Source organism: Arachis stenosperma, chromosome 8 (genome assembly GCF_014773155.1).
Source record: "Arachis stenosperma cultivar V10309 chromosome 8, arast.V10309.gnm1.PFL2, whole genome shotgun sequence".
NCBI classification, from domain to species: domain Eukaryota; kingdom Viridiplantae; phylum Streptophyta; class Magnoliopsida; order Fabales; family Fabaceae; genus Arachis; species Arachis stenosperma.
Genome location: NC_080384.1, coordinates 300511 through 319460, shown reverse-complemented (window position 1 = coordinate 319460; position 18950 = coordinate 300511). Strand labels below are relative to the sequence as shown.

At 33.3% G+C, this 18950-nt stretch overlaps 4 protein-coding genes across 9 annotated transcripts; 3 read left to right on the top strand and 1 right to left on the bottom strand.

Moving 5' to 3' along the window:
* The first annotated feature begins 2193 nt into the window (after window positions 1-2193).
* Window positions 2194-5661, top strand: LOC130945998 (uncharacterized). Of its 2 annotated transcripts, none has more exons than XM_057874682.1 (5): window positions 2194-2607; window positions 3381-3931; window positions 4013-4270; window positions 4861-5071; window positions 5155-5661. In XM_057874682.1, exons 1-5 carry the CDS (start codon window positions 2413-2415, stop codon window positions 5506-5508), a joined length of 1569 nt encoding a protein of 522 aa, XP_057730665.1. In that variant the 5' UTR covers window positions 2194-2412; the 3' UTR covers window positions 5509-5661. The 2 variants fall into 2 exon arrangements, with proteins under 2 accessions (XP_057730665.1, XP_057730664.1); XM_057874681.1 differs by having other exon boundaries at window positions 3348-3931.
* A 326-nt stretch (window positions 5662-5987) lies between these two features.
* Window positions 5988-10590, bottom strand: LOC130943373 (peroxisome biogenesis protein 19-2-like). Its single transcript, XM_057871217.1, has 5 exons — window positions 10364-10590; window positions 10228-10279; window positions 9854-10139; window positions 7562-7878; window positions 5988-6367 (listed from the first exon to the last, which is right to left on the bottom strand). The coding sequence occupies exons 1-5, from the start codon at window positions 10410-10412 to the stop codon at window positions 6322-6324; spliced, it is 750 nt and encodes a 249-aa protein (XP_057727200.1). The 5' UTR covers window positions 10413-10590; the 3' UTR covers window positions 5988-6321.
* A 1816-nt stretch (window positions 10591-12406) lies between these two features.
* LOC130944706 (uncharacterized) lies at window positions 12407-16269 on the top strand. Of its 5 annotated transcripts, none has more exons than XM_057873173.1 (12): window positions 12407-12504; window positions 12946-13012; window positions 13115-13316; window positions 13520-13594; window positions 13682-13783; window positions 13987-14027; window positions 14105-14218; window positions 14300-14605; window positions 14672-14791; window positions 14869-15179; window positions 15441-15480; window positions 15561-16269. In XM_057873173.1, the coding sequence occupies exons 2-12, from the start codon at window positions 12968-12970 to the stop codon at window positions 16086-16088; spliced, it is 1884 nt and encodes a 627-aa protein (XP_057729156.1). In that variant the 5' UTR covers window positions 12407-12504; window positions 12946-12967; the 3' UTR covers window positions 16089-16269. The 5 variants fall into 5 exon arrangements, with proteins under 5 accessions (XP_057729156.1, XP_057729157.1, XP_057729158.1 ...); XM_057873174.1 differs by lacking the exon at window positions 12407-12504 and adding an exon at window positions 12547-12715; XM_057873175.1 differs by lacking the exon at window positions 12407-12504 and having other exon boundaries at window positions 12605-13012; window positions 14687-14791.
* A 714-nt stretch (window positions 16270-16983) lies between these two features.
* On the top strand, window positions 16984-18401 carry LOC130946269 (LIM domain-containing protein PLIM2b-like). Its single transcript, XM_057874944.1, has 5 exons — window positions 16984-17236; window positions 17307-17406; window positions 17590-17615; window positions 17710-17799; window positions 17882-18401. Exons 1-5 carry the CDS (start codon window positions 17102-17104, stop codon window positions 18218-18220), a joined length of 690 nt encoding a protein of 229 aa, XP_057730927.1. The 5' UTR covers window positions 16984-17101; the 3' UTR covers window positions 18221-18401.
* Window positions 18402-18950: the final 549 nt, after the last annotated feature.

Here is an 18950-nt window from a genome sequence, read left to right as displayed (position 1 = left end):
TCAACATTTTTCTTATTTTAAATCCTTTTGATGAACTGAAAAAAACGCAATGAAGTCAAAATAGAGGAACAATTGAGAAACTAATAAGAAGAGCTGAATTAGTGGATCTTAACCTAACAATTAGGTATTATTATAATATATGTACAATGTGATTAATTTAATTTTTGCCCTAACAAAGTTGGTCCAAAATCGAAGTAATTGACTTGTTAGCAAGCAACTATACTGGAATTGCTTATATATCTATGTATCTAATTTGGTCCCTGGCCTCCCTTCGTGTATACTCAACATCATAGGTAGTGGTAGCAGCCATCCTTTACTTTTCACACCACCCTACCTAGTCTTTTGTCTTTAATAACTTTGCCTTCTTGAGAATAGGCAACAAATTAAACAATGTCAACAATCCAAGTTTAATTTGTTTTATCAAAATATCTTCACATAATTTTAGAATGTGTTTATATAGTTAGGTTAAAATTCCAAGATTCTAATGTCTGAAATTGCAAGTAAACTTTTGTTCAGATTTAGATACTACTTGTTATTGTGTCCAACACCTACATTATTTGTGGGCAACAATAATGTTCACATACATGTATAATTGAATCGTTTTTTGTTTACAGATAGATAATATTATAAGTTTATAACTCATCACGTAAAATAATAAAATCTGAGACAAAATAAGAGTTTTTTTTCCCTTACATTACACACATTCAGTCACGTTCTCATATACACTAAAAGGAGTTCTATATTCTAGTCTTGAATTTTTTTTTTTGGTCATGCCTATAAATCTTTCATCTATATTCTATACCAAACTTTAGCAATATTGAGTTTGAATTTTGCAAATAGAAAATATTTGTATTAAAAATGATAACCATAATTTTTTTAGTCAAATTATTAGTTGAATAGTAGTGATAAAATATAAAAAGATGTACTAAAAATGATAGCAGAGATGTATATCTACAAAATATATTTTAAATCAGAAATGCCAATGGCGAATAGTAGTGATAAAATATAAAAAAAGATGACTATAGAGGAGTCTTCCGGAATCGTCTATGTGATGTAAGTATGTAACATTTAACGTTTGATTTCCGGCATAGAATTGAGGAGCAAGTTACGCCATGATAGTAAGCACCTGTTACAATTTATAATTTTTTATAATATTATGTGTTTACACAATGAGATTTTTTTTTATATGAAAAGTTTGGAAAAGTTTCCATCATCATCTTGTTTATTTGTTTATTTATTTTGCCGCTTTGATATAAATGTTATTTCCATTTTCCCATTTCAACTTAATAATGGTTTTCAATTAGGCAGTTCTTTTTGTTGTCTCTTATTTACTATATTTTGCTTTCCCAATTTTGTTAGGTAGACAATGACTTTTATAAACAATGTAAATAATAGATTTTAAAATTGATCTAATAAAATAAAAGAATACTCTACTCTCAAATTATCTCCTAAATCTTAACATTAGGATAACTATTCGCACACCTAGTGAATTGAATATTCAGCTATTGTTAACTATGCATAAGTAAATCGAATCAAAAGAAATGAATAACTATCCAATTAAGAATAATAAATATAATCATCTGCATACCTCTTGAATTGAACATCCGAAACATATTCATTATTCAACATGCCCCATATGTGTTTCAACACGCTTCCTTTCTACGTGTTAGTTGGGATGTTGTCACGTGTTCAACACGTGGCCCACATGTTGCAACACGCCCCTCCACTTGTTGCAACTTGCTTCTATGTGTTGACTTTTCACCTACAAAATTCATAAATCTGTAATTACACTCAATAATTTTATTTTTAATAAAAATACCAATATTTTTTCATTAAAAAAATTAATAAAAAATAAACATAAAAAAAATTGTGAAGGAAAACAAAAATGAAAAAGAGAAAGGGAATAAAAAGAAGGAGAAGAGGACGAATAAAAAGTAAAAAAAAAAAAAAAAAAAAAAAGGAAAAGGCGTATCTCATAACCGTGCATGTATAAGGACATAAGGTATAAACTTTCTCTTCTAGATGCCTTGTAGAATTGTTTAATTTTCTTTAATTTAGTCAGACTTCCAATTTCATAATGACAGCTCTAATGCTCTCTATACTAGTGTTTGACTCTTATAGAAGAATTTGAGGGGACCATATATATGATATAATTGCATATGTTCATTCAATTCTCCATATATCCCATATAGTTTCTTCCTCGCTCCTTTATTCAATTCTCTATATTTTCACAATCCTTAGTGCTGAAAAGAAAGAACATAAACTCATATATATACAAATAATATATTAACTCCGCATGCAACACCTATGTATATATGTATTGATTCTTAGCTTGGAGTTTGCAGGTACAAATTCAAATTCAATTTAAGAACTAATAATAATCATCAATCAGAATATATAGTATATAGAGGGATGAACAAGGACAATGAGACATACCTTAAACTCTTCTGGGGTGGTGGTAGCTCTTATTATCATCGTCATCAGCATCATCATCACTATCACCATAAGGCAAAGAACAAGAATACTATTATAGCAGTTGCAAGCACGTTGATTGTGCTCTTTTGCGTTGCTGTCGCCACTTTATTTGCTTCTGTAGCTTGGAATCAGGTCAGTTATGCACATTAAATCTGTGCCATTTTGTTTGTACTTTGGTTTTAATTTGCCCTCTCCCCTTTTGTTTCATTTTTTTCTTCTTGAAAACAGCCAAAAATGTATATGGTGAATCATCTACATATATATTATTTCATGCAAATATAATCTATATATGTTGCATTTGCATGATCTCATTCTTAGTATAAGTTTATTTTTCGGTTGTTATTGGACAAAATTTAGAAAATAAAATAAAATTAAGAGAATCACTTTGAGATAGTATTTAATATAAGTAAATATTTCTATGAAGGCATTTTAACATAAGATAGTATTACAAACTGTTAGATAGTTTAGTAATATATTCAATTAAACACGTCAAACGATGTGACAGATTAAAATTTCATCTTTATAGAAATATCCATTTTAATTGTATTGCTATGAATATCTTCATAACATAATCCTTTAATTTTAGGGAAAATAATTAATAAGGTGAATAAATTTCAAACTCAATTATTTTCTTCCTCAATATATAGAGAAATATAGAGGAATATTATTTTTGTTGCTGAGAATTATTATGGTTTCTTTTTTTTTCTTCCCCTAGTACCTTGATGAATTGTTGCTCTACCATGAAAATATAAAATCATGAATATTCCTTGCTTATTAGCATTATTTGTAGTATATCTAGCTAGATTATCTTTGGGGAAGCTTTTAATAATGTGATAAAAATAATCTAATATTGAAATTGTTATATTGTGAAGTCCATCTTTGAAGTTTTTTTCATTCCAAGCCAGAACTATTCAACAGTCCACACAATTCCAATGGTATCCCAAAAACAAGAATTTCCACTTAGATGCAGCAATTTGAATTTGGAGAAGAATGAGACACAAACGTGTCCCAGAGACAACTACCCTACATCACATAACCCGACAAAGAACAACAATCAGAACCGTCCATTAATGTGTCCGTCATACTTCACATGGATCCATGAAGATCTAAAGGCATGGAGAGAGACAGGGATCACAAGGGAAATGCTTGAAGGGGCAAAAAGGACATCTCACTTTAGGGTAGTGATCCTCAGCGGAAAGGTGTACGTGGAGAAGTATAGGAAGTCAATACAAACAAGAGATATGTTTACTCTGTGGGGCATCGTACAATTACTAAGGTGGTACCCTGGTATGGTTCCTGATTTGGAGCTCTTGTTTGATTGTGATGATAGGCCTGTGATCCATAAGGACAGGTTTCAAGGCCCAAATGCTGTTTCCCCACCACCCCCTCTCTTTAGATATTGCTCAGATCAATGGAGCTTCGACATTGTCTTCCCTGATTGGTCCTTTTGGGGATGGTAAATTTAAATTATTCTCCTATGTATTTACAATGTTATAATGTGTTAGGCACATTGATAGAACTTGTACACTTTTAACAGGGCTGAAATAAATATAAAGCCATGGAGAGATACCTTGAGTGAAATCAAACAAGGGAACAAGAAGACGAAATGGAAGGATAGAGTACCATATGCTTATTGGAAGGGGAATCCTGATGTGGCTCCAACTAGGAAAAATCTTTTGAAATGTAATGTTACAGACAAAAATGACTGGAACACTCGTCTATACAGACAGGACTGGGACCAAGAATCTAATCAAGGATACAAAACATCCAACTTAGGAGACCAATGCACCCATAGGTAGCTATCTTCCTTTGCATTTGCATATATATATGTTTTACAATATGAAAGACCGGTAAAGTACTAAATTGATCCTACGGACGTAATTCTAGTTTGGTCTTTTAAGATTTAAAGTCTTTTATTTGAATTAAAAAAAGTTTAATTTAGCTTAAATGTAATCCACCATAAAGTCAAAGTTAAATAATTAATGGAATGTTTTATATAACAGCAGTACAAGAACAATATCGATAATTTAGAGAACAAGTATAAACTCTAGAAGTACAAAATTAACTATAGATGTATTAATACATTTATTTATCATTCTTCTTACAATTTAAATCAAATATTTCTATAGAATTAAAGAGAATGATATTGATGCATCCACAATTGATTTTGTGTCTCTGGAGCTTGTACTTGTTCTCCAGATTATCGACCTTATTATTAGCCTCACGATATGACTACATTGAAGTTAAATGAATTTTTTTTATATTCAAATAGAGCACTTTAAATTTTAAGGACCAAAACATAATTTAGGCCAAACGTAAATAACCAATTTAATAGTTTAACTTTAACCTATGAATGACACATTTTGATGTATTAATTTTGCACAGGTATAAGATATACATAGAAGGGTGGGCTTGGTCAGTAAGTGAGAAATACATTTTGGCATGTGATTCCATGACTTTATATGTTAAGCCCAAGTTCTATGATTTCTTTATAAGAGGCATGGAGCCATTACAACACTATTGGCCCATCAGAGACAATAGCAAGTGCACTTCTCTTAAGTTTGCCGTCGAATGGGGCAATAACAACACTCATAAGGTCACCAATCTATTTCTCAATATTTCATTTTCTAATTCTTCTTTGTTTATTACTTTATATCCCTCAATTTAATTAATTAGCAGGCACAAGCAATAGGTGAGGCAGCTAGCAAATTCATACATGAAGATTTAAGCATGGAGTATGTGTATGATTACATGTTTCATCTGCTTAATGAATATGCAAAACTTCAAAAGTTCAAGCCAACTATACCTCAAGGGGCAGTGGAGTATTGCCCTGAAACAATGGCATGTTCTGAACAAGGTATTGGGAGGAAATTCATGGAGGATTCAATGGTGAAATCTCCTAGTGATTCATATCCATGCACTATTCCTCCACCATATGATCCTTCAACACTTCAAGGCATTCTTGACAGAAAAGATAGTTTAACAAAGCAGGTTGAATTTTGGGAAGATGAATATTGGCGTAACAAACACTAAGAATACGTTTAATAACCCTCAAATAATTTTTTTGTTTAAACATAGTATTTGTAGACATCTTTTGTATGTTATAATTTAAAGACTCTTTATATTTTTATTCCATTTACATTGGCTGTTACGAATCATATTTGCTTAAATGACATTATTAAATAAAATGGCACTATAAATTACACAAATGCAACCTTTTATATTGAAATCATCTTCCATTGATTATTTTGATATTTACATAATTTAAATAAAAAAAATTGAAAAATTCATCCATTGATTGTTTTGATATTCGAAATGTTTCTGTAGCTGCCGCTGAGAAGTACCGAATTACTGTATTTTTAAACTAATAAAATTCACAAGCATTAGATATGAACATACAAGTCCAATGGTGCTTCCCCAGAGGTATATATAATTTATTTTACACCACCAATATTTATTGACTTGTGAGATTAAAAAACATGAAATCGTAAAAATTGGAAGACAAAAAAAAATACTAGTTTATGCCTCAGGCCATTGGAAAATTATTATTAATTCACGAGGCAAAAAACATTAATCAAACATCCAGCAACTAAATAGGAAATGATTATAAAAAAATCAGAAAGAAAATTTTGGTGGGGGCAACTAGCAATAACTAGTACCATGATTGCTGTCACAAAACGTTACAAAATCCCTGATATAATATACAAACTTAGCTTAACTATGAGTAGACAAAGGGGGAAAATAGTAATGCATAAAAGCCTTCTTATTCTAACAAGTTAAAAAACAAATGTTCCTAAGAATCTGAAAAACCAGCAGCTGCCAAAGTATAAGGAGGAAGAAATTGCTTCACATTATAGAACAATTTGTCTGAGAGTCCATCATTTCTGGAGGTCTGCAGAAGGAGAAAATGTTTATATTAGAGTTGATACACATAAATACATATGTAACATGACGAAAACAAATGCTACGTTTAAGTAGCCTTCATACCCAGAAAATGAAAACAAAGCCTTCATACCCAGAAAATGAAACAAATGCTACCAAGTAATTTTAAGTTTTAAAATCGTGTCCTGAAAGTATAAAGGCAGTTGCTCTATTTCATCTGTCTGAATTCCTCAAATTTCCATTTAAATTCTCAGATTCTCAACATCGTTCCCAATTGGTAGTGATAAGGCAACGGTCAGTGGCAAATGGAAACACCAGTGAACACTCGTGGTGGGTTGAGGCAGAGCATGGGGTAGTGCTTGTCAATCATACCAACAGGTTGGTGCATATAGCAACTATTGCTGATAGAGTTTTTCTTATTAGGAATGTTGGAGCAGGATTGTAGGAAGCCACTAGTACAGGTTGGTGGTGACCAATGGCAACAAGAATGGTTTACATTTAGATTTTCAAATTTGCAGATATTACAACAAGTCATCTTTTCAGTGGTTTAGAAACAAGAAATGCATTAAACACCATACCAAGCACCTTAAAGAAAAATGATTCTATTTTTAAGTTATACTATCTGCAAACTAAGATAAAAATCATAAATAGCCAATTTTGGCCATTTATTGAGCAAGCCGTGGAATTAGCCACTGATACAATTATCAAATTAGGCTGGCTACATTACACCCTCGGGTGTGGACATTACCCGGATCTTAAGTTAACGTGGGATGCGTATAGACCAAGCTGCCCTTTATTCGGCATTGAAAAAAAACTGACCAAATGTTCAACATCATCATAGAAACAAAGACCATGCTTTGATGCACGAAGATAAGCCCATGGTATAAATCTTAGCATAATGTTAAAATTTTTATAGTTTTTATTAGATCTACATCATTGGATTATCTTGGTGCATCATGCACAAAGTTTAACTTTGGTGAATTGAAGGCATTCCCTAGAAACAGCTACTCTAAATAGTCAACTTCTACCCACTAGTAAATTTCCGTGACAGATCATTCATTTATTTCAGAATATATGGAGCTGACAATTTGATTTAGAAGTAAGAAAATTGAGGCTGCAGTTACAACTGTACAGTACAACATAAACACGAAAACAGCCATAGCAATCAGTTCAAAGATAAGATAAGATGGGATAGAACACTTACATCTGGCCAAGACTGGCTAGATCAAAATCAGGAGCAAGCTCTTGGACAATATCATTTGGTGGTTGTCCACATTCTTGCATCTTATGCATGAGGTCAACAATCTTGGTGAAGTTTTCAGAATCATTTTCATAGACTTCATTCAGATTCTGTATCAGTTCATACTGATGTGAATAACGATCATAGTCTTCTTTGCTTAAGCTGGATTTATGCTCTTCCAACCACTTTGGATATCTTTCTCCTATTTCCTTCATTGGTTCATGAAGAATCTCCTTGGACAGAAGTTGCCGCATCATGGTCTCCACAATAGATTCCATGTCCTAAACAAATTAATGACATTATCAGCTTGACTTCCAGAAATCATGCCAAGATACAGTGTTCTCATGATGAGGAATTACGGAAGAGAACAAAAAGTGGGGGTAACAGAAGAGCCAACAAGGAAAAAATGATGAAACATATCAGTGTGTAGTATGTACACAATAATATGTTCCCCCTCCTCATTCCCATATTTGAAAGAACAGAATCGAAGATATAGTACAAGTAGCTAAGTTTGTGAAACACATTTCCAGGCTGGGCTGCATGTCTCAGCTAAAATCTTTTGCTAGTTGCTTTTCCATGTCAAACTCAAACAAAATCACTTCTGCATGGAAGTAACCTCCTAAATGTGGGGTTCGAACTTCTCTTTTCAGAAAGTACGTTGCAGTTCCTAGAGTCCAAATTCCTGTTTGCGTCTATTATCCAAGTCCAATAAATTTTCAACTTGAGTTCATAATTAAAAAAAATTTGGACACATTTAAGCAAGGAAAGATGCTGATCCCTATTGCCAAACAAGCAAACTATATAGGCGATTAATTGTAACATAAGATAAGAACCCTCGTATTAATTGCTTTGATTTACAATAAAAAATAAAGCACTTAAAGAACTGATTTACAACAGAAATTACTTCTCTTCAGAATGCCATGGCAAGTATAAAGCAAAACATACAAATAAAGGACTACAGTCCCATAAAATAAACTTCATACAGTTTTACAAACCGGGAATATCAAACAAAAAATATTAACATACAAAAGTAAAAAGTCATCTATCAATCTTAAGCTTAAATTTGTGACTATTTTGACAGCCTTCATTATTTAATAGCTGAAAATTGCAAATGTTCTATAAAATTTCAGTAATCAATACCTTTATTTTTGAATTCTTAAGCAAGATTATGAGTGAGATTTGCAGACGCAGTTAGTGCAATCTCTTTAAGTTAAGAAGCAGGAAATCCGTAAGAGTTCATTACATAATGTATTCTATACAAACAAAAACAGTACACTACCATTAAAAGATAAATAGGTTTTTTTTCCCTCACAGTATAAGCACTATTTTAGTTCATTCAAATGCTATTTGGAAAGAAATATGGACAACTACATTTCATTAAAACAAATACTCTGGCATAATAGCTAAGCTTTAGGAATTTTAATATGAAAACTGGATGCCAGAATATATGGTGAACTTGATTTCATATCCCATCCAAAATCAGACAAAACCAAATGCAAGAAGTGGAGAGCACTACCAACATGATTTCTATACCACGAGAATGCGGACTTCTCATTACATGAAAATAAGCAGCCCAATTTTCAATTTTAATATTAGAAAAAGAATCATAAAGGGAGAAAAAGCCATATAAACATGAGTCATCAACCTCCTTGTCAATAATCTCTTGACCATTCCATAACTAAGTACACATTTCAGTCAAATCAAGATAAGAAATCTGAATATAATTGATCATCCAATGACAGCAACAGGAAAATTATAACATGCTTGTAAAAAGTTAAGCAAACACCAAATACCATTTTAGTGGAATGATAAAGCAAAATATAACTTTCCGCAAGACCCAACATTCACTATTCACTCCACTTCATAGCTTAATCATGTATTATCATGTATAAAATCAAGCATTTCGTTACAGAATAACTCAATTTGTGCCAAGGACGTGAAATCCTTTTACTAATTCATGGTTTCATACATGTCTAGAAAATTATGGTAAAATTATATGCCCCAATGATAAGCTTAATGCTTACAGAAGACACTATAAAAAAGAAGCAAAACACAAGGTGCCTGTAAAATCCATGACTCTCTTACTCATTTCACAACTTCATGAACTCAACCATTTTACTCAAACTGTAAACCACAGCACAAGAAACAAAGATTTGACTTCAAACTAGCATAAACGATTTTCAATTGCACCATTTCCCAACAACACAAAGCTTTCAACTTTAAAGGAAATGAATGGAAGGATGTAAACTTAGTTACCTGAGAGCCAGCAAGGTCCTCAAACTGCTTGACCCAATCCTCCATCAAGGCATCCTTACCGAAATCATCTGCCGACGACGGAGCCATGAATTCGAGACCCTTGACAGCCTCCTTGGTCTGCTCCCTCAGCTTGTCGAGTGCCTCGCTGACGTGGGCATCTTTGGGAGCCTTCTGTTTCCCCTTTTTCTTGTTTTTCAAATCAGGTAACCCACCACCCATCCCCAATCCTTGAACCCTAGAAGGAAGAGAAGGTGCCTCCTTTTTCACCACAGTTGCTTCCCCGCTCCTAATAGATTATAACAAAGTAGAAAAATTCAGACAACAAAATTGAAAAGATTGAAAGGGAAAGTGATTATATTGAAGAAAATAGGGACCTCTGAGCGGAGGAATTATTAAGGTTGAAGGTTTGGAAATCATCCAAAGCACCTGAAATGATTGAATGCAAAAAAATAAAATTAAAAGAATTAAATAACAAGAGTGATGAACATAGAGAGAGGGAGAGGTCGTTACTGTCGAGGAGCTGGTCAAGGTCATCGGTGGAAGGGTTTCGGTCAGCCATGGTTGTCGCCGGAGAGAGGAGGAGGAGGAGCAGGAGGAAGAAGAAGAAGAGGAGTGTGTGGCAGTGGAAATGGATATTACGGATTGGAATGGAGTAAAATATCTCCGGCGGTGGTAAATGGCACGCTTCTCTATTGTGATTTCCGGAACTCAACCAAGTCTAATGACACACGAAAAAGGATAATTTCGTAAATTGATTTAATCTTAATTTTATTTTTAAACTATTTTATTTTCCCTGCCTTGTAAGGGGAGATTCAATTTAATTTAAATTATAAATATTATTATAAATTATATATATAATTATTAAAGCAGGTAATATTTTATGATTTTGTAATATTTATTTTCACAAATTTTTTTATCATTACTATTTATGAGTTCATTTATTTTAACTACAGTCCCAGGTGAAGAAGAGCCACATAGAGATGCCAATATAATATATAATACTATATTAACTAAAGGGTTGATTCATGCTAAATAAATTAAAAAAAAGGATAAAAATTCATTGCGCATTTTAACTTCTAAAGAATTTACTGGAATTTTGAAGTTACATTAAAATGCTGGATTTTTTTTTTTTTTTGTCTATTTAAGAGGCAGTTGAAAGCTATAGAAATTAGAAACTAAATAGGAAACACTAAAAAGAGTCCACGAGTGCATATCAATTATGCATTTACACTACTTCTACCCCCTTTGTAATAAATATTATTTGTCTAATTTTTATTAAGAATTGATTTAATTAAACTAACAAAATAAAAAAATTAAAAAGTAATATAATAATTAAAATTTAATAAAATTAAAGTGTCAACTAAAAATTCTTTGATACTAATTTGGACTATTACTATAAAAAATAGGACCATTTAATAATTTGTGAGAGGCTGCCTAATATAGTTGGTACATAACTTGTGCCTTGAAATCCTCCTTTTCTTTTAATGTTCAAATATAGTTTTCACCCTCTCTGGCAATGCATGCTTGCATACATACACTTAGCTAGGTACACATACATAACATACATACAGAATTTCTAGTTCTTTCAATTATACAAACACAAATACAAATTATTTAAGTTCAAATCTTCCCACAAACAATACTCGAAGGAGGTCTACAACTACTACGGTTTATGTTTTTATTTTTCTTTCTCATAAACTGTTATAAATGGCAACGGTTTTTGCTTTATCATTTTCTCTTTATAAATCACTTCAATTCGTAGCGATTTATACTTTATATGATATTGTACGTAAACCGTAATGACTTAAGGTGGATTACATACAAAAAATTAAAATCCTACAACTAATCACAATTTATATAAATATGAAAGAGAATTTTAATATAACTAAATTTTAAATATTATATTTGTGTAATTTAAAATTCTATTTTATTTAATTATGTCATTTATCCTACGTTTATGTATGATTTAATTCAGCAGCATATTTTTCCTTTATTTGATTTTTTATGACTTATTTTGTGTTCAATCCTACGTTAACATGTATTTTAAAGTACAAATTTTAATATGTTATCCGTTTGAATCATGACTTAGTTATTTGACTTATTTCATCATCACGTTATTAGAAATATTTGAGAATAAAAAAACATAGATAAAATTTAAAAATATAGAATAAAATATATTATTAAATTATTAAATTAAAAAATTTAATTAATTAATAATTATAAATAATAATTAAAAATAATAAAATTTAACAATTTTTCAATATTTTTTATTAAATAATTTAATAAAATATATTTAATTATTTAAAAAATTTACGACGTCATATTTACGTAAAGACAGCTTTCTTAAAATATTTATTATTTAATAATATCAATTAGATATATATATAAAATTTACGTGTATAAATATTAAATAAGCAATTATTAAAATTGTTTAATTTTGGATAGGACAAAACTGGCAGATTGATAATACTGACAAAAATGCACAAAACTAGCTGGGTGGGTCCGCTCATATGTCATGCATAATAATATAATATCATCGTTATCATGACACATCACTTCCTCAATCTTTTGTTTCAATCTTTTTGTGTCCCCTTCTCAGAATTATATCTGCAGTTTTATACTTATATCTCATTCCTTCCAAGTGGAAGAAGGTAACAATAACTTTTTTTTCGTTATGCTTGTATCATATATGTTTACCATTATTCACTTATTGCATGTAAATGATTGCTTTCTTGATGCCTTAATTCCTTATCATCATTCAATACTGTTAGCACCGATGGTTCTTGTTTAATTAGTCTATGCTGTTTAATTTTATCTCTTGTAGAAAAGAATTAAAAGTGCTGTGTTCTTGTGAAATTGAAGGTAAATTTCAATTATATATATGTTGATTTGATATTATATATAGTTGAAGGTAACATTAGCTAGGTCGGATTGGCGGTAGATTAGGAAAAGTCGCAGTATTCTATCATGACTCATGAACCATGTTTTAATAAAACCACTAAACAGTGTATGCTGCATTAAAACGTTCCTTTTCTTAATAACTCAGGGAGCTACTTCTTCATGATTGACTAACTTGTTTTATGTTTGTTCAGATTTCATTGTAGAAGAAATTAAATGGAACCTGATGAAGATGAGATTCATAATTGTTTGATCAAGCTGGTTAGCTAAATACTCCTCACATTTGGTTTTGTTTCTAGTTGTGTTGTGTTTTAAAGCACCAAGGAGATATTCAATTAACCATGTTGTTATTAAATTGCACAGAGAAGTAGTCCTGAAAGACGGAGGAATAAGGTTTACATTGGTTGTGGAGCAGGGTTCGGAGGTGACAGGCCTTTGGCTGCTCTTAAGTTGCTTCAAAGAGTCAAGGAACTAAACTATCTGGTTCTCGAATGCCTGGCGGAGCGCACTCTTGCCGATCGCTATCAAATCATGATGTCTGGTGGCGACGGTTATGACTCTCAGAGTAGGTGTTTCCCGTTAGTGTAATGTTCATCTTTGTTGACCTTGTAAGGTAAAAACTCAAGTGCAGCTAACTTCATGTGAAGTTGATAGCTGAGAGCTGTTAAATTATTTAACAGGGCTCTCATCTATCAACTTCACATGAAGTTAATTGTTCCTGAGTTTCCACCATCTTGTAAAGTATCAATCAAATTCTGACCTTGGCAGTTTCGGACTGGATGCATACACTGTTGCCTCTGGCTTTGGAAAGAGGAACTTGCATAATTACCAATATGGGTGCTAGTAAGAATATCTAAATTCTGTGTTTAAATGGATCACGTTATAATTGTTGATAGATTATATGGTTTTCTTGATTGTATTTATCTATAGTGGATCCTCAGGGCGCACAACACAAGGTATTAGAACTAGCTAGAGACATGGGGCTTAATGTTTCTGTGGCTGTAGCTCATGAAGTGCCTACTTCAATTTTAGGTATTTGAATTTCGCTGTCAAATTTTGTTTCACACTTTTACTTGTGAAAAGTCTACTTTTGGATAAAGGTGTGTGGTGTGATAGTTCTTGTAATTTAATTTTTTTTATCTTATTACTAGTATTTTTAAGCCAAAGAAACCAAGTTGCATTGTGAGTTTTGCTTATTATTATTCTCTGCATTCTACAAATTACAATATTTTCAGGTTCTGGATTGTCACATGTGAAGTCCTATACCATGGAGGGTGTAAGATTCTGTTTCCTTGTATTGTGTTGTAATGAAGGCATGCATTCACTTAGCAATTATTTGTTTTCCATATGAAGGGTATCAGCACATACATGGGTGCTGCTCCTATTGTTGCCTGTCTTGAGAAATACCAACCCAACGTAGTAATCACTTCAAGAGTTGCAGATGCTGCTTTATTCTTAGCACCTATGGTATATATATATCCTTTTTCTTACGCTATTCATCTATATATACCTCCTTCTGAATGATGAAGCTGGTATTTATATTGGTAGGTTTATGAGCTAGGTTGGAACTGGGATGAATGGGAGCATCTTGCTCAAGGATCCATGGCAGGGCATCTTCTAGAGTGTGGTTGTCAACTCACAGGGGGATATTTCATGCATCCAGGAGACAAGTACCGAGATATGTCCTTCGAGCAGCTACTGGATTTATCACTTCCTTATGCAGAAATCTCTTATGATGGGCAAGTATGTGTGGCCAAAGCTGAAGGAAGTGGTGGAGTTCTGAATTTCAGTACATGTGCCCAACAATTACTGTACGAGGTTGGAGACCCCAGTGCTTATGTGACCCCAGATGTAGTAAGTGAGAGGTTTTCATTTTGATCTCACCAAGCATAGATAGAAAGATATTAACAAAAGGAACAGGTCATTGATTTTCAGGATGTATCCTTCGTTCCATTATCGAGCTGCAGAGTTGTGTGTCACGGGGCAAAACCATCTACTACTAATTCAGCTCCTGATAAACTTTTGCAGTTGGTTCCAAAGGTGAATTTCTTGTTATTATGATTGTTGTTCTTGATGGATGATACAATGCAATGCTCACCCCTCCCTCAACTTGACAGGAATGTGGATGGAAAGGATGGGGAGAGATATCATATGGTGGATATGAATGCGTTAAACGCGGTAAAGCAGCAGAATATGTGGTTAAATCATGGATGGAAGAAACATTCCCCGGAGGCGGACTTAATGAGTGTATACATTCTTGTATCATTGGATTTGATAGCCTCAAGGCTTGCAGCCTAGACAATAATACTAGTCAAGATATTAGGTTACACATGGATGGACTTTTCCAGCACAAGGACCACGCTCTCCGCTTTACCACGCAATTTACGGCATTGTATACAAATGGACCGGCTGGCGGTGGTGGTGTCAGGTGGTGGAATCCATCGAGGAGTACTAGGAGGCCAGCAAGTTTTGTAATTTGTAGCCATCAATTAACCATCATTAGTGTTTTTAATGGTGTGAGATTACATCTAATAGTATAGGATTGCTTACTTTCTTTTTGCTGGTTAAGTGCTGGCTAAATTTTAATAAAACTGCTGGCTCTATAGACTTTCTCGACTCGGGATATTCTACGAATTACACTACTTACTGTTGTTCGTTGTTGATATATTTTTTATTTCTTTCAATGCAGTACTGGATATAAGAAAGAGATTCTTCTAGAAAAGCAGCTGGTACTTTCTTTCTTTCAAGTTTGGAGTCATCCACTCATCCATTACCATTTTTAATAATAAAGTGCTTTCTGTTACTTCAGGTTAGGCGTGAAGATGTTTTCTGGCGAATCGCACTGAAGCAGAACACAACTAGTAGTCTGTCCAATAAATTGGTTCATCTTGAATGCAGCTTCACAGCTCTCTCACAAGCTGATACTCAACAACTTGCTTGCTCCCCGGCGCCGTCGGGTCGAAACATTCCACTCTATGAGGTAGCACACAGCAGAGCCGGAGACAAAGGAAATGACATCAACTTCTCTATCATCCCACATTTTGGTCCTGATATTCACAAGTTGAAGCAAATTGTTACACCTGAGTGGATAAAGTTAGTGGTCGCACCGCTCATAGACTCCTCTTCAAATCCTGATCTTGATGCAAGAAAAAATAGAGACAAATGGGTCCATGAAAATGTTAAGGTTGAGATATATCATGTTAAGGGAATCCAAGCATTGAATGTTGTTGTTAGGAACATTCTAGATGGTGGTGTCAATTGTTCCAGAAGAGTTGATAGGCATGGAAAGACAATTTCCGATCTTATACTTTGCCAACAAGTTGTGTTGCCACCATGATATTACCTTATCTTTTTAAAGAATAAAATAATGCAAAATTTGCTACTAATTAATGTCGCTATGTTTCTTGTGTAATGGTGATTATTAGAACTACTTTATCTGATGTAGAAAAGAAACAATTAACAAAAGAAGTAGTTACAACATTGGTTCTATTGAGGTTTGTGGCAAATGTTTTGAACAATTACACTTTTGTATGGTATATAATGCATGGCGAGCTTTTTTTTTATGTTGAAATAATCAAATTAATTTGGATTTGTCTCCTCTAAAATTTATAGGCCAAAGTCCAAAACTTAAAGTTGGAGACGATAAATCAAAAGAAATAACATATTACATTCTCTTCTTAATTTATTCTAAATATGATTTTTTTTAAAATGATTAATTTAAACGTTGTCTTTCTGACAATTCTAACATCTAAAATATGTCTTGGATTCAATCCATGACTAACTTAATTATGCAACCATGAACCAATACATTCAACTAATAGGAATTTTTTTAAATAAATGATAAATAGTAATTTTTCGAATAAGCATCACCAATACATGTAACAAAATACCAATAGAAATAAAAAAGAAAATTGATGAGAAAAACACTGAGCAAAGTGTGGTGGTTCACAACTTTTTATGTTCCATGTTGATTACTAAATATTAATCAATTTTTATTTTGGGTAACATTTCTATAATTTTAGACAAGAATTGAAATGGTCAAAGGCACCAGCCTGTTTTCACTCCAAACAAGTAGATTATATCCACAAATTAAAGCACTAATTTTTGCAAGTTTTCCTCAATATTTTTGGTGTCCAATCACCCTCTCCACCAATTACTAATCCACTAATAGTTTGATATAAGTTTCTTTTTCTTAGACATATCCAAGACTTTGTTCAATACCCTAGCTCTTTTAATAATTTGTCTGAGGTGTGTGTGCACCTTTGTTGGAAATTCTTACATTTTGTTTCCTCAGACAACAAGTTTGCTGGATTAGAGAAATTCAAGAAAGTTCCCATTTGAAGAAAAACAATGTCATTCACAGGAACTCTTGATAAATGCACTGCTTGTGAAAAGACTGTTTATGTGGTTGATTTGTTAACTCTTGAAGGCATACCTTACCATAAAAATTGCTTCAAATGCAGTCACTGCAAGGGAACTCTCACGGTATATATCCCTTAAAATTTAATCATATTTGTCTCCTTAACGGATACCAACATTTTGATGTTGTTTTCAGATGAGCACATACTCCTCAATGGATGGAGTCCTCTATTGCAGGCCACATTTTGAACAGCTCTTCAAGGAATCTGGCAACTTCAGCAAGAACTTCCAGAATGGTTAGATGATCAAACTCCAATTTATTTATTTTTTCTTAAATAATTAAAATGTCATCAATGCAATAAGTTAAAAGTCTCTTTGTTTTCTGTTTATTCACCCTCAAAAATTAATTCACATGTCACATTATGTTAATTCATTTGGCTAACTGGCTGTGTTGGTTTCATGAATTTGAAATGTGGCAGCAAAGTCTTCTGAGAAAAATGACCTGGTGTGTTACATTATCCTACCAATTTTTTATTATTATTTGACTTGATTGTTCAATTATTCTTGTTTCTAAGATGGAAATATAATGGTAATTTCAGAACAGGACCCCAAGTAGACTCTCTTCCATGTTCAGTGGAACCTTGGACAAATGTTCGGTTTGCTCAAAAACAGTGTATCCACTGGAGAAGGTTTGTGATGAAAATTTGCACATAATAACTAATCTATATATATATAAAAAAAGGGCTTGAATTGACAAAAAGAATGAAATAGGTGACACTGGAGGGAGAATGCTTTCACAAGAGTTGCTTTAGGTGTGCTCATGCAGGGTGCCCACTGACACATTCTTCCTATGCTGCCTTAGATGGTGTCCTCTATTGTAGGCACCACTTTGCACAACTCTTCATGGAGAAAGGGAACTACAGCCATGTCCTCCAAGCTGCTGCTCACAAGAGGACTAACTCCTCTGATCCTTCCGAGATCACCGACGAGACGGTGCAGCAGCCGGAGCCTGAGGCGGAGCCTGAAGCTGACAAGGAAGAGAAGAAAGCGGAGGATGAAACAGAGGAGGAGAAGAAAGAAAAAGAGGAAGAAGAAGAGGCTTCCTCTTGAATGAAAATATAGGGAACATGATTTCATTTTTCTCCCTTTCTTTCCAAAGCAAGAAGGGTCTTTTCTTTGCTCCAATCCCGTTGTCATCACACATCTGATCACTCATTATTTTTGAGTTTACTTGTTGTAAGAGGTTTGGTTTATGTATTCAAATTATCCAAAGTTTCAAACAACACATTAATTGAGCAAATACAATATATCTATATATATATATATATTCTTTTCTCTATTTCTCTGACATGGGCGCCCAGAGGAGCCGACTAGAGCGCGTTCAAAGGGCTTCTTAGGTCAATTACATCGAACCTCGGCAGAGATGAAGATGGCAGGCTTTCCCCGAGCAAAGCAGGCAAAAGGGGGGGGCGGTTCCCAAGGGGTGGCTAGTTCGAGTAAGAGAGTTGGGAAAGTCTTTGTTTAGTAGGTTATCTTTGAAGGGGGGCAGATATCGATTCAACCTCAGGAGGTTCAGCCTGCACCATATCCTTATTATCCCTTCCTTCTTCGCTGATCATTTCAGAGCCATTATCCACTTCTTCCTCCTAAATTTCAACAACTTGGAGACTTGGGATCTCAGCAGGAAATGGCTTAAAGCCGGCCGATAGGCGAAAGAGAATCAACTAGTTTAGTTCTGATCTGAGTAGGCTTAGAATAGGGAATACTAGAACCCTGGGAACGAATTTTGTGTTTTGTCAAGTAGGACTTGTTTGGACGAATTTTTAAGAAAATATTTTTT